General features: G+C 61.3%; 1 protein-coding gene across 16 annotated transcripts in view; it reads right to left on the reverse strand.

The window, feature by feature from the left end:
* The window catches only part of EP400 (E1A binding protein p400), a 98,093-nt gene that overhangs the window by 59,436 nt on the left and 25,893 nt on the right, over positions 1-12,764 (reverse strand). For 13 of the 16 annotated variants that reach the window (XM_042962447.1, XM_042962459.1, XM_042962452.1 and 10 more), the window contains 10 exons: positions 11,792-11,882; positions 10,140-10,247; positions 9,292-9,674; positions 7,014-7,304; positions 5,901-6,086; positions 3,859-3,999; positions 3,328-3,406; positions 2,574-2,623; positions 2,147-2,204; positions 1,340-1,429 (listed from right to left, as the gene is read on the reverse strand). In XM_042962447.1, coding sequence (XP_042818381.1) covers positions 1,340-1,429; positions 2,147-2,204; positions 2,574-2,623; positions 3,328-3,406; positions 3,859-3,999; positions 5,901-6,086; positions 7,014-7,304; positions 9,292-9,674; positions 10,140-10,247; positions 11,792-11,882 — 1,477 coding nt within the window. The remainder of the gene's footprint in view (positions 1-1,339; positions 1,430-2,146; positions 2,205-2,573; positions 2,624-3,327; positions 3,407-3,858; positions 4,000-5,900; positions 6,087-7,013; positions 7,305-9,291; positions 9,675-10,139; positions 10,248-11,791; positions 11,883-12,764) is intronic. The other 3 variants (XM_042962454.1, XM_042962453.1, XM_042962448.1) reach the window with 1 other exon arrangement.

Raw genomic sequence — 12,764 nt, forward strand, 5'->3', positions numbered from 1 at the left:
GATCGTAAAACGTGCCCGGCAGCTCCTGACCAAGACCTGTGAGATCGGGGACGCGCCACAATCAGAGGTTAGAAACGCTCAACTCGGTAAGGATGCAGTTCTCCGCCATCACCCGCCGGCTCGACTACGTTCAGATCAAAATTCCCAACCAATTTTCCTCTGAAGCCTGATGAGCCAATCAGAGGCGTACCCTAAATCAGCCGGAGACGGCCGAGGCTGCCCTGAGAAGGATGCGGGGAGGGAGCCAGGTGGCTCTCAGGGTGGGCACGGAGCCGGGGGGCGACGGGGGCCGGTTTTCATGGGGGGTACGGGGTGGGGGGGGCAGGGGGGCTGGTTCTCAGGGGGAGCACAGGGCCGGGGCAGGGGAGTGGGCTGAGCAGACTGGGACAACCAGCTAGCAAGGACCCGCTTGGCAAAGGGCGCCAGGACAGCTGTGATCTGTTTTGGGATTAGGAAAAAAAAAAAAATCGCAGTCTTCACACAACGGACAGATGCTATTCTTGACGGTTCAAAGACATCGACACGTAACTAAAATTAGAACCTTGTAGACAAACAGGGAGACATCCTCGTGATCCTGAGGCTAAAACAGGGTTTTTGAAAGCAGACAAATTCAAGTGCGCCAAGATTTAGAATGTCTGTTCTTCAGAAGGTCCCGTGAGGAGAATGAAGACACACGGAGGTGCCCCCGGCACAGTAACCACGAAGAACGCACGTGTGCCATAAACAAACACCACGCACAAGATGACAGAGAAAGGAAGCCCAAAACCAAAACGTAAAAGGAGCCCGCCGGCTCGGCAGAAGCATCCCGGCGGGACAGCATCCGGCGCCCTGACGTGAGGGGCTTGGAAGGAACCCGCAGCCCAAGCCCGGCCGGCCTTGCACGGCGGACCGTGGTGCGCACCGGCCAACCCGCCTCCCGTGCGTGGGCACGGGCCACGGGGGCGCTCCCGCAGCGCGCGGAGGCAGAACGGGGGACAAGCGGAACGCCCGGCAGCACGCAGCAGGGAGTCAGTGACACGTTTGCGCCCGGGGCCGCGGCTCGGCAGGGAGAGCCCGTGAGGTGTAAGCGGCACACGAGCACCGGACAGGCCCGGGAACAGAGGAGCCGGGCGAAGAAGCGACAGGCCCGGCGCGCGATGCCATTTACACACGGTCCCGCAAGCGAGCCGGGCGGCGTGTGCAGGTGGCAGGGGCGAGCGGGGCCGAGGCTGCCCGGCGGGACCCCCACGCCGGCACACAGCGTGCTTCCTGGGGGGTCGCTGGTCTCACACGATTTTACACGCACTTCCGTGCATTTTCCGGCGCCCTGAGCGCCCCCAGCACCACGCTCACGGCCTACCTTCTTTGGCCAAATTGGACAGCTCCGCCTGGTGGTCCACGGCCCCCTCGTTGGCTTCTTCCTCTTCTATGGTCTCCTCCTCGTCCTCCACTGAAACGGCCCCCACCAGGTGTCAGGGAAACAGACCTCCCCGCGTCTTCCCACCTGCTCACGAGACGCTACCAGGCTCCGCCACCGTCTCACCCAGCCAGCAGAGAGCTGGGCCTTTCCACCCCTCGAGGTAGGCGAGCGAGCGCAGGCTTCCTCAGTGAGCAGGAACCCAGTGACCGCACTTCACCTCCCTCCTCGGGCTGCGAAACACAGCCCGGTTCATTCCACGACAGACCTCCCCAGCGGCACACGGAGCGACGTCACACTTTTCGTCCGTCGGCTGACCCCGCCGCAGAACCCACCAGCCTGCTGCTCGGGGTCGCTCTGAGTTTGTCATCGCCCGTTTCAGACGACAGTCAGCCACTGCCCAGCCTGCTGTTCCGTGAACCCCGCAACTCACCCTCAACAGAGGCAGGCTCTGGGTGGCTGCGGGCCCACCCGCCATCCGCACACGAGCCCCCGGGGCCTTGCCACTAGCCGACGCTTTCCCTCCACCAGCTTCCGCCCTTCCCAGCTGGCTCCTCTGCGCGAACGAACTACCCACAAAAGGTCCTGCGCTCTGCCTCCTCCACCGTCCCCTCCCCCACCCTCCAAGGCGCCTGGTCCCGTGACACAAGTCACTGGGCCACCGGGCACCCTGAGTACACTGAGGATGCCCCCGGCCTACAGTTTGAGGGCTCGTCACACAGACGGCGAAGAGAGTACCGGGGAACAGACCTTCGTCATCGGTCAGGGATGTGCTAGCTTTTCTTTTCCTTCCAGACAGTGCTGACTCCTGAAACACAGAATAAAATTCACAAAGAATGGGACACCGAAGCAGAAACGTCCATTTCGTGTGCTCCCGGGAAGGCCCTGGTGAGCCCAGGACAAGCAGTCTGGGCACAGGAAAGGCGCTGGGCAGCAGGTAGGTGACACTAACCCCACAGTCCCACCCGCGTCTTCCCATGTCCCCAGATCAACACCCCATGGGAGCCTAACAAGGAGAAGAACCACTTTTCTTCCCCAAAGTGAACCGACTCTGAACAGAAGGGCACACTACAGAGGCGTCCACGTTTCTCCAGACAAGAGGAGGAACCCCAGGCACCACGTCTCAGGCACACGGCTTCCACACTCTTACCCCGTACAGCAGCCCTCCTCAACTTACCAGGAAAGCTTCTGGCAAGACATCAAGCCCCTTAGGTCTCGACTCTTTTCCTAGAGACAGGGAACACGATTCGCTTTCACTGACACTGCCTGTGCAGGCTGCACCCTGTTGCCACCTCCCCACGGGAGGAATACAGCAGGAATGAGTTCCGCTCCTTTCTTCTGGGAACCAGCCCGCACCCCTGTACCTACAAAGTGCGCTGGCCGCTCTCCGGACGTCTCTGATCTGGAGAGGGACAGGGAGGCTAGGTGGCAAAGCCTGTCTTCTGTGATTTCTACAATCTTAACGGCCGTAGGACTGAGCAGAGGCCACCACTCTGCCTCGACTTCCTCATCAACAGGAAGAGGGCCGTCACACCGCCCGTGCCACCCCGCCCCCCAGGGCAGCCGCTTCTGCCAGTGCCCGATGACGGGGCAGCCGCTTCCGAGTGCCGCGGAGACCCCCCAGCAGCCACAGCGGGGCCCCACCGGGGGCGAGTGCCTTGGAGAACTCAGCCCAGTGTCCGGGCCTAGCCCCAGGTGACTGGCTCAGACCCTCAATCTGAGAGCACCCCAGAAGCGGACCAGCCCGGGGGTGCCTCAGAGCGCTGAGCTAGGCCGCAGAGCGGCCACGCAGGCAGACGTGTAGTGTCGGGCCGAGCAGACGCTCAGACCAACGCGCAAGCGCCCTGGGTGCCGCCACGTCGGCCAGCAGCGGGCCGGCGGGGTCCCAGCGCGGCGCCGGGAACGGTGAAGACTTTTAACGAGAGTCCTACCTCTCCTGGGAACCTTCTGCAAATTTAAGGCCTTCTTCCTTCTCTCCTCCAATTCCACTCGCAGTTTCACCTCCACGACCTAGGCGCAAAGAGTGGGACACAGACGGCACTGAGGGGGCTTCTGGAGGTCCCGCCACGGCGTCTGACAGCACGGCCGTCCCAACCTCCCCCCGAGGCACTTGACGACAGAGGTCTCGGCGTAGCGCTGCGGGCGCTCTGCAGCCACCCGCTGCCCGCGTCCCACCGGGTGGCGAGAGCCCCGCTGCCCGCGACGGGAAGCGAGGCGGAGCCGTCTCCCGGGACAGCGCCCACGCTAACGGACGCGCCGGCAGCGCCGCAGAGCCCCTCGGAGCCCCGCGAAGCACACGGCACCCACAGCGGCAGACGAGGGCCCGTGCGCTCACGCCCACGGCCAACCACGCCGCGGGCTCTCCCCGCCTGGGTCTCTGGGCCACTCGGTCAGGCGTGCTCGGAAGGCACAGTCGGTGCTGTTAGGTTTAACTTAAATTTCGTTTAAATTTCAGGATTCACCTGTTCAATATTTGACCAAAAGCACTCTATTTCCCTGGCAGTCGAGGCAGCAATTCGTCTCAATCGGTTCTGCTCCTCCTTCCTTCCCCTTTCCTCACGAAGCTGCTTCTCCTCGTGATGGCGCAGCACGGTCCTGACGAGCTAGCAAACGAAAGGTCGAGAGCCTGGAGTCACGCCCCAGGAGGCGCGTCCGCACAGCGCAGGAACTTCTCAGCTGGGAGCTCACACATTCCGTCCGATCCGAGGGCGCGGGGGACACGCGGCGCCAGCAAAAACCCCGCCGACACCCCGCCTGACTGTCCACGAAGTGCCGTTTGCGAACCACGCTTATTCTTCTCCAGAAAGAACGCCAAATTGTGTTACAGCCTTCTTTCTTCATCTGACATGCGAGTCACACCTTCCCACCAAACGTGGAGTAACGTTTGTAACAAAAGCATCCCTTCCGCTGCCCAAGTGCAGCAACATACGCTTATTTATTTTAAACGTTTAGTCATTTGAGAGAGGGGAGAAAGTTGTCAGCACAGAGTCCAACGTGGGGCTCGATCCCACAAACCTTGAGATCATGACCTGAGCCCCAATTAAGAGTCGGATGCTTAACCGACTGAGCCACCCAGGCGCCCCGGCAAGATGTATTTAATTGCAAGGCACGAAACATGCTGGGGGGAGGTGATTCATATTTTTCGAGGCTTTTGCTTTAAATCCCAAACTGCTTTCTAGAACAAATGCTCTTACATCATCCCAGCAGTCCTCGAAAAAGGTGCTGAGAGGGACGCCTGGGTGGCTCAGTGGGTTGGGCACCCAACTCTCGACTCCAGCCCAGGTCACGATCTCACGGTTGGTGGGATCGAGCCCGTCAGGCTCTCTGCTGACAGCGTGAAGCCTGCTTGGGATTCTCCCTCTCCCCCTCTCCTGCTTGCCACGTGGGCTCACTCACACGCGGGCGCACTCTCGCCTGCACTCTCTCCCTCTCTCTCGAAACGAACAAACGTTAAACAAAGTACAGGTGCCGATAAGGAACCTGAAACAGACACACTACGAGCCAGAGCACGCCCGGCTGTGGGACCCCAAGCTGGGGGCCAGCTGGACACTGCAGATGGCCACCCACACACAGACTCCTCGGGGCGACATCCTGGTCCGATCACACCCTCGGCACGGGGCCGTGTGAGAGGGGCAGCACGTGGCCGCAGCGCAGGGTTCGGTGGCTTGCCACCTGCCCCATCCACCCGGTGCCCACACGCTCAGGCCCACCCTCCTCTGTGAGATGTGCCCAAGGAGCAGTCAGGTTTCTCTGAAATTCCATTAACGGGACTCAAGACCTTTTATGCTCACATCCCACTGCTTCCAAAGCTCTCGGGTTCCCTCTACCAAACCTACGTGGGGACCGCAGAGGGGACGGAGGTGGACGGCAGGGCACACAGGACCGCCCCCCAGGCCTGAGGGCGCGGGAAGAAGGGAACAGTTGGCCCTGAGGGACAGACGGTGATGCAGCAGCGTGAGAGCAGGGCCCGGTGCCACTTACGCGTGAGCAAGGACACAGCTGCCTCGTATGCGGAGACCTAACATTTCTGGTCCCTGTCCACACTCCCAGTACCGGCACTGCCTTCTACTGGCGGCGCCCCAGGACGGGGTGCCTGCTCTGGAACTGGTGAGGAAGAGACCCGCCCTCCGCCAGAACCGGGAGGGGGACACCAGACCACAAGACCAGGCAGGGCCGGGACCCAAGCTGCCCACCAACTGACCAGCCTCTGCCCGCTCCCGACCCTGAGCCTGCTCGGCGCCCACCCCGCCTCACCCCGGGCATCCTCGCTCCAAGGGCTGGGACAGACTGGCCACAAAGGGAACCTACATCCCGTTCCGCGCATCCCAGAGCCACGGGAGACCGCGCTGGCCCCTCGGGAAGAAGCCACAGGGCAGTCGCTTTCCAGACAACAGCAAAACGCTCCTCACGCGAAGGAGCCGGCCCCCTCCGAGACCCGGTCCAGACCCCACCACGCACGGCGGCGTACTCGAGCTGGGCCACGCAGCCGCTGGGCCTCACCCACCTTCCTGGCCGCGGCCATCTTCCACCTCCTCTCCTGGGCGAAGTCCGTGGCCATCCACTGCATCTCCTCCAGCAGGTAGTCCCAGTGCGACTTGGGGCGCGGGGCCTCCTGCAGCTTGGGCAGTCGCCGGAGGGACCACAGGCCTTCTTTCCTCAAATCTGCGATGCGCTGATGGATCTGGTTCTCCTGCCGGGAGCGCAGGGGAGGGGGCGTCCGGCACACAATCAGAAGCGAACTCCGCTAATCCTGACCCCGCGTCCACGAAGCCTCAGCAAGAAAGACCAGACTGGACACGAGGGTCGAAGGCTCCCGCCCCGTCCCAGAATCAAGGACACAAGGCACAGGCCGACGCTCGTGTCAGAGCGCTTACGAGGGACACGACACACGTCTGGCCCTGGCTCCAAAACCACCGGGGAGGGGAGAAACCGATCGCCCAAGACTGGCCACACAGGGCCACAGGGTTGACAGAGGACAGCCGGCAGCACCGGGGCGGCGGCATCCTGCCAACTCTGACGGGTTAGATTCCCCTGACGAAGTCTAACGACACCACCGCTTAGTCACCCCACAAATGGCAAGTGCTAACTAGGTGCTGGGCCACGGCCACGCCGGCCTGGGCAGCCCTCCTGACCCTCACCCGCAGCCCACGGCGAGCACAGGCTGTGATGTCGGCACAGAACGGACCTTCTCTCCCGAGCCGACCTCCGCGAGGGGCGCCTGGGCGGCTCAGTCGGTTGGGCGTCCGACTTCGGCTCAGGTCACGATCTCACGGTTAGTGGGTTCGAGCCCCGCGTCAGGCTCTGTGCTGACCGCTTGGAGCCCGGAGTCTGCTTCGGATTCTGGGTCCTCCTCTCTTTCTGCCCTCCCCCCACCCCCCAACCCCCTTGCTCACACTCTGTCTCTCCCAGAAATAAACATTAAAAAAAGTTTTTTAAAAATGCAAAAAAAGACAACCTGCTTGTAACCTTGGTCTCTAAGCGACCACAAACTACGTTCGACCGTCCTCACTACCAAGCGCTCAGTTTCAAACTACCGCATCCTTAGAAATTAAGATCAAATGCGCCTCACAAATTGGAACACATTTCACAACCTTGAGATGGTTTTAAGCGCACTTACCAGTGCTATCTGTTCTGCCAGCTTATCCTGAGAGCTGTCCTGGGGCGGGGCGGCGTTCTGAGCTGGGCTCTGCGGTTTCGGGGGTGCTGACACGGCTGCCCCTGGGGACCGGGAGGTGACTGGAGACAGTGACTTGCTGGCTGCCGAGGAGGGTCTGTTCCCTGTGGAGGCCCGTGCTGGCGATGGGCCAGAGCCGCTGGCGGGAGCGAGGGACGAGGTAGAAGAGGCAGCTGGTGGGGGCCGCTGACAAGGCTGGGCGGGGTCCACGGGTGGTCTTGTGGACGCCACCGCCTGGTGGGCAGAAAACAGGCCGGAAGTGAAGAGGAGACTTGAGCCCTGCTCGTGCGCCCACATCGGCGAGCACGCCGGAGCCCCTCCTGCGGCAGTGTGAACGAGGCCCACACGTGTGCGCACACACACACGTGCACACACACACACACGCGCAGCAGGTCACAGATGGGCTTTCACGCGCTGGCTATCCCACGGGAGCTTCTTTTGGTTTTTACCTTTTCTAGCACTTTCTCCTGTTTTATGGGTTTTTTTTAGAATTAATTGTATAAGATTCTTCTAAACTAAAAACTACCCAGTGGTCACCTTGCACCCTTTCTCTGGAAAGCAAATACAAATCCCCTGTGCCCCTGTCATGGCAGGCAGGCCGTCGGGTGAGACACCCTCTCCGTACGTCAAAGCGTGTACAACCAGAGGGCCCTCCTCCCGGACCGAAGACAAAGCCCAGTTCACGCGGGAATTCCGTGGGGGCGCCGGGAGCAGGGCGGGCAAGGCGCCGGCGCAGCCTAAGAGGGCCGAGCGCCGACGGCTGCCAACGCGCCACATTTACAAGCTGGAACCCGGGAAGACACAGACGGCAACACCGCACCCAAGCAGGCGCGGGCCTCCAGCGTCCTCCCGCCGCCGGCCGCACCGTGTGGAGAGAAGGCGCTGGAGGTCCGGGCACGGCCCTCACGTGCGTGCTCGGGGGCCACTCAGCATCCACGGCGGGGGAAAGAGGCTGCAGCACAAACCGAGCGGCCCACAGGCCTGACGCGTTCTCCCGCCTGCCGTTTGGGCCCTCACAGGGAAGGTCCGTCAGCCTCTAGCCAGGGCACAAGGGACAGATTTCCGTGGGGTCCGTAAGGAGCTGATCCTTTCATCGACAAGGGCGGGTCGCGGAATCCAGGCGAAACCTCAGCATGCGGCTCAGAGAGACCAAGTGTTCCAAACCAAGCAGGGAGGCTGGCCTGCACAAAGCTCCGAGGGAAGCGGTGGCCCGGGGAGGCTCGGCTGCCCAGGCGGCAGCGCCCTCCTCCACCAGGCGCGCGCAGCCGTGACGCGGGCCCACACGAGAGGCCCCGCACGCGGTCGGGGTGCAGACCGCAGCTCCTCCGGCCGCAGGCTGCGGGATCTCGCCCAGGTACGCGGCCCCTCGGGCCTTCTTATGGCGAAACAGGGACAAGAAAGATCCTGCGGCAAAGGGCTGCCCGGCAGACGAAAGAAAGGAGAGCCGACGAAGGCTCCGCACGGCACGCGGCGGCAGGCCCGCGGCGAGCACAAAGCAGCCGTGACTGCTGTCGCTCCGTTTCCACACAAGCTCAAGCCTCACCATCGACCTCGAGCGGCCACGAAGCATTTGAGTCGAAAGCCACCAAGGAAACCCCCTTGTTCGTAAGGGAAATGGCCAGAGGGGGGGGAAGCCTTCCCAGGGGGCTCCATCATACACGCTAAGACAGCTCCCTGAGAACACCACCGGCCACCCCGCGGTGCTCCCCGCGATGCTCCCGCAGTGCTCCCCACGGTGCTCCCCGCAGTGCTCCCAGTGGTTCACGCTCACTTTCAGGGACCCGCCGCCCCTCGGGCACGGTGAGCGGTTCACCACACGCTTTTCAGAAACAGCAACCCGCAGGGGAGGAGGAGCACGATGGATACACACACAGGTTCACGGAGCGCAGAGCACCGCAGAGGGCCCGGCAGCAGGCCCGGCCGGCGCTCCCACGGCACCCTTCCCACACCACTGGCCACGTCAGCCGGGACGACGGCCACGCGGCCCTCTGAGCTCCCACTAAACCGCAACCAGCAACCAAAGCTGTTCTGTTCTCTGGTGTTTCAACGACCTGACTGTGGTTCCAGAGCCGGGTAAGACGACGCTGAGCGGGGGACCGGCTCCGAGCGGGACGGCGAGCCACGGGCAGACCCCGCGATGGCGGTGTGGCACATGCCCCACCCAGAGCACGCTTAGCTTCTGCTCCTGTTCTAACCGACCGGACAGGTGCCCACCAAGTACCTGCGGCTGGGAGAGCGGGGCGGCCTGCATCTGAGCCTTCCCAGGCATCGGGGCGTGCGGGGCCTGCGGCACGGGCTGCGGCGGCGGGGCGGGCAGCTGGCCGGGCGGGGGCGCGGGCACAGGGACGCTCGGCGGCTGGGCCTTGGCCGGGACTTGGAGCTGCGCGTGGGGCTCCACCGCCTGCGGCTGCTGAGCAAACTGCAGCGCCGGCGGGAGGGGCGCGGCGGGGAGGCCGGCCGGGGGCAGCCTGCCGGGGAGCTGCGGCGGCGGGGTGTGCAGGCTGGCGGCGTTCTGCACCGGAGGCCCCGTGGTCGGGTCGTACTGCTGCTGGCTCTGCTTCTGTCCGGCGAGCTGAGCGGCCTGAGGGGCAGGAGGCATCCCTCCTGCAAGACAGGAGAAGTCCCGGCAGCGCTGACTTTGGAGTCCCGAGCAACCCGCTGCTCGTCACGGACCCGCGCCTCAGCCATCACACACTCCCGACGGGGAATCCGACCGGTGGCAACTTGGCCCCGTAAACCCAATGGCAGGAGTGAGCCCGCGAGAGAGGAAAGACGGGCGCTCGACCTTCGCAAGCTAGCATCAGGCGGAACAGAACGGTCACCGGGGTCCCTACTGCAGCAGCGATCAAGGAGTGCGCAGGTGTCTGGGGCCCGAGGACGAGGAGACGGCAGCTCCAGGGCCGGGAGCACTCTCCCTGCGCGGACCGGCGCTCAGAGCAGTGGCCGGGCCCCAGGAACCACTTGCCCGTGTGCCATGACCGCGCGCATCCCGGCCCGAAGCTGGGCCACAAGACCCCTCTCTGCACACGCTTTTTCTGAGCCAGGAGATCTCCCGGCGCCGGGCCTTACCTTGAGCTGTCGGCATTAGCTGCTGAAGAGGAACGCCTGCATTCGCCCCCGGGTGCTGGAAAACTGCCCCCTGGTGGCCCACTTCAAGCCGAGGCCTCTTAGACTGCTCTAGAATAATTTTCAGAAAAGGTGCAATTTGATATAAAAATAAAACCGTGCAAGTAGTAGAAAAACCACATGTAAGTGTTTTTATAATCTTTGAACAGGGAGGCCCTCCTCTATGTGACTCAAAGTCCAGAAGCCAGAAGAGGTACGGTCGATAAATAGAATTTCTTTTCATTAAAACTCTGCAAGTATTAGAAGCAGTCTCACACAAGAGTGAACGAAGGGGGAGTGACATCTTTGGAGACTGAGGGTTCTGCACACGTGCGGGCAAAAGGCTGATGTGGCCGCCACGTGGAAAACTCTTCCAAGTTCGTGGGAAAACTGCCAGCCACCGGACACACAAAACGGCAAAGAGCATGAACAGCTGAGCAGACGGGGACTCACGAACGGTTAATAAGCATGAAAAGCTACATTGAAGAGATCCACAGAAAAATAAAAGATATTTGCACCCATCAGATTAACAAACACCAAAGGAGTAATCGTACTTCATAAAAAAGCCAAAATGTGGGGCGCCTGGGGGGGGGATCAGTCGGTTGAGCGTCCGACTTTGGCTCAGGTCATGATCTCACGGTTCGTGGATTTGAGCCCCGCATCCGGCTCTGTGCTGACAGCTCAGAGTGTGGAGCTGCTTCGGATTCTGTGTCTCCCTCTTTCTGTCCCTCCCCTGCTCGTGCTCTGTCTCTCTCAAAAATAAACATTAAAAAAATTTTTTTAAGTGGTCAAAACGTGAGCATGACAGAAACTGCAGACGGACCTGAAAAAGGCCGAGCCTGCCGTGGGGCCGTGTGTACCCCCAACACACTCTCAGGGAGTAATTCCCTTTCTGGGAGTTTCCTCCTCAGACACAGTGACGGACACGTCGAAAACAATCTGGGACTAGATGTCCGACTGTGCTCACCGTAAAAGAACAAAGGTGGTAACGAAAGGGAGCGCCAGCAAAGGTCTGAGGAGGAAAGGACCCGCCGTGCACCCGAGGGCGAGAGCCGGCAGGGAGAGCGCGGTCCCTGGCAGGACAGGACGGCCCAGGAAGCGACGGCCCTGTCGTCAGCTGTCACAGAGAGCGCGCCTCCACGTCCTCAGGTGCGTGCACGCGGGGACGCCGCCGGCAGGTGGCCGGGGTGCGGGACGTACCGCCACAGCAGAGGCAGACTTGAGTCACGCCTTCCGCGACTGCCCGACTTTTTCACGTAAAATGTGGGCTTTTGTAACTGGAAGAAAAACTTCCGTATGAAAAAATGAGTAACGACTCGAAAAATAAGACGGCTTTACCCGCAGTCCTTTTAAGGACTCAGAGCCTGCCAGGGCACAGAGAACCAAAACGGACACGCCCAATCCAACGGGCACACCTCCGCCCCCAGCGCACACACACAGCCACATGAGTGTTCTCTTCAGCTGATCGTCGTCAAAACAACAAAATTACCTTCAAAGTACAAAGAAACGGACCCAAGCCACGTGCGTCGGCGTTCACGCGGCCGTCACACTGCACCTCCCACGGCAGGAAGCTAACGGGTCCCTGAGGCCGCGCAGGCCCGGGCTCCGGGACGTACCTGCTGGGGGCCCCGCCTGCTGCCTCTTAAAGGGGTCCGCTTCGCCCACACTTCCGGCCCCTGCCACAAGGGCCCCCGCGAGAGCTTGCTGCTGAAAAAGAAAATGAAAACATGAGATTCTGATCACGTAGGTGCCTCAGAGAACAGGCATAAACCGAACTATCGTGATTATTCCACACTGGCCTCACTAGTCTCTGACGACACATTATCTGCCCACTGCGTGTGACGTAGATTTATATGTAACAAGTAGCTTCAAGCTCTAACTTACCTCTGGAGGGACAAAAAGGACTTGTGACAGATCTTATTCTGGTTTTAACGGAGTTTCCTATCAATGCAGGGCCACACTCCCCCAGAGACGAGCGGGCTTAGCACCAACAGCGACAGCAGAGGACCCGCCAGTGTCGGGAAACGCCAGTCCTAAATGCGACAGCTCGGCCTCCCTGTCCATCACACTGCCTGCCATCACTCACCCCCCACCAAAAAAACAAAAGCTGAATAACAAAAAGGAAGGTTGCGATTTTCTTCCGCCTGGAAGATGACCCTAAAACCCTCCTCGACAGACAACCATCCGATAAACCTGGGTCTTCACACGGCATTTTTGCAAGTTAGCGCCCCGCTTGATACTCATCTGTCCTACACCGTAGGGCTGGCTGATTTAAGATGTTCAAATGAAAAGCTACTGGCCAAGCAAGACAGGCACCAGGCAAGTCTGGGCACCCACGCCATTCACATCTCTCCACCAACCTAAATGCTAAATGCTAAGGACGATGTTCACCAATCACCAGTTGCTAATTTTTTTTTTTAACAACTCAACTCTGTCCACTCTACTTAGCCAACCATTTTAAAGGCCAAGTTACGCATGCCCTGAACAAGGCATGGGCCCCATGATGGCCCGCGGGGGCTGTGGGGCCTGCTGTCCCAGGGTGGGCCCCACGCTGCCCGCACCAGCCACGCTGCAGGGCATGGCCTCCCG

Source organism: Panthera tigris, chromosome D3, assembly GCF_018350195.1.
Source record: "Panthera tigris isolate Pti1 chromosome D3, P.tigris_Pti1_mat1.1, whole genome shotgun sequence".
NCBI classification, from domain to species: domain Eukaryota; kingdom Metazoa; phylum Chordata; class Mammalia; order Carnivora; family Felidae; genus Panthera; species Panthera tigris.